This window comes from Galeopterus variegatus, unplaced genomic scaffold, assembly GCF_000696425.1.
Source record: "Galeopterus variegatus unplaced genomic scaffold, G_variegatus-3.0.2 Scaffold9932, whole genome shotgun sequence".
NCBI classification, from domain to species: domain Eukaryota; kingdom Metazoa; phylum Chordata; class Mammalia; order Dermoptera; family Cynocephalidae; genus Galeopterus; species Galeopterus variegatus.
Window position 1 is genome coordinate 81,470 of NW_007736043.1, and position 975 is coordinate 82,444.

General features: G+C 50.2%; 1 protein-coding gene across 1 annotated transcript in view; it reads right to left on the bottom strand.

Annotated features, from left to right (window-relative positions):
* Positions 1-547: 547 nt before the first annotated feature.
* The window catches only part of KIF2C (kinesin family member 2C), a 31,185-nt gene continuing 30,757 nt past the window's right edge, over positions 548-975 (bottom strand). Inside the window, exons 16-17 of the mRNA XM_008593979.1 lie at positions 891-972; positions 548-744 (exon numbers count right to left, since the gene is read on the bottom strand). Coding sequence (XP_008592201.1) covers positions 662-744; positions 891-972 — 165 coding nt within the window. The 3' untranslated portion in view covers positions 548-661. The remainder of the gene's footprint in view (positions 745-890; positions 973-975) is intronic.

A 975-nucleotide genomic window follows, 5' to 3' on the forward strand; every position in this document is an offset into this window, starting at 1 on the left:
AAGAGTACAGAATCAGCACCACTGTGGCAGTAATGTCCTTAGTCCCAGAAGGCTCAGATCCTTCCCCCATACCACTCAAAAGGCTGATTTTATTTTTCTTTCTTTATTGTTACACACGATGTATAAACACATAAAACAGAAAGCAGTAGGGATCCTCTTGGGCCTCAAAAAACAGCAAGGAAGGAAGAGGTACCAGAAACTTTTTTTAAAGTACAAGATATATCAGCACTTGGACTACGGGTGTGGAAGGCAGGCCAGAGCCAGCAGAGAGATGGACTAAAGGCTCCTTCTCTCTCCTCAGGGCCAAGACAACCCCAGGGAGCCCTTGCCCAGCAGCCAGTCCACACAGGCAGGATGCTGCCCCAGGGAAAACTCCACACCAGAAAGCATTCCCCTCCTGCTGGAAAGAAGGGCAACACAAAAGGGTAACTGAAAGCTTTCTCCTTGCTCTCTTGACGGCGACAATTGAGGGAAAGGAAAATAGTGTCCCATGTCACTCTGACTTCCTCCCCAGCTGCTCTGGGCCCAGATGCTTCCATACTTGACATTTATCAAAGCCTATCCCAGCTCAGACCCTGAACAGACCTTCCAGATGTCCAAAGTTCACTGGGGGAGGGTAAGAGGCTGGGTGTGAAACCGAACAGATCTTTATTTGCAGTTGTCACTGGGGCCATTTCTTGCTGCTTATTTGTTTGCTAGCCTGCTCTTCCAGCTGCATGGCCAGGCGCAAGGCCTTGATGACATCTGGGAGGAAAAAGTGGTGGTACAAGTAGCATTAATTGGAGTCTCAGAGGCTACCCATTCACTCAAGGCAGAGCTGTCAGCACCCACTTGCCTAGGAGTCAGCAGAGGCCACCACTGTCACCCATATCTGGTCCAGCCACACCCACCTTGCAAGGTTGAGAAGTGCTTGGCTTGCTGAGCCAGGGCAGATTCTGCCTTGTTCACAAAGGTCTCTAGGTCATAGTCTGGCTG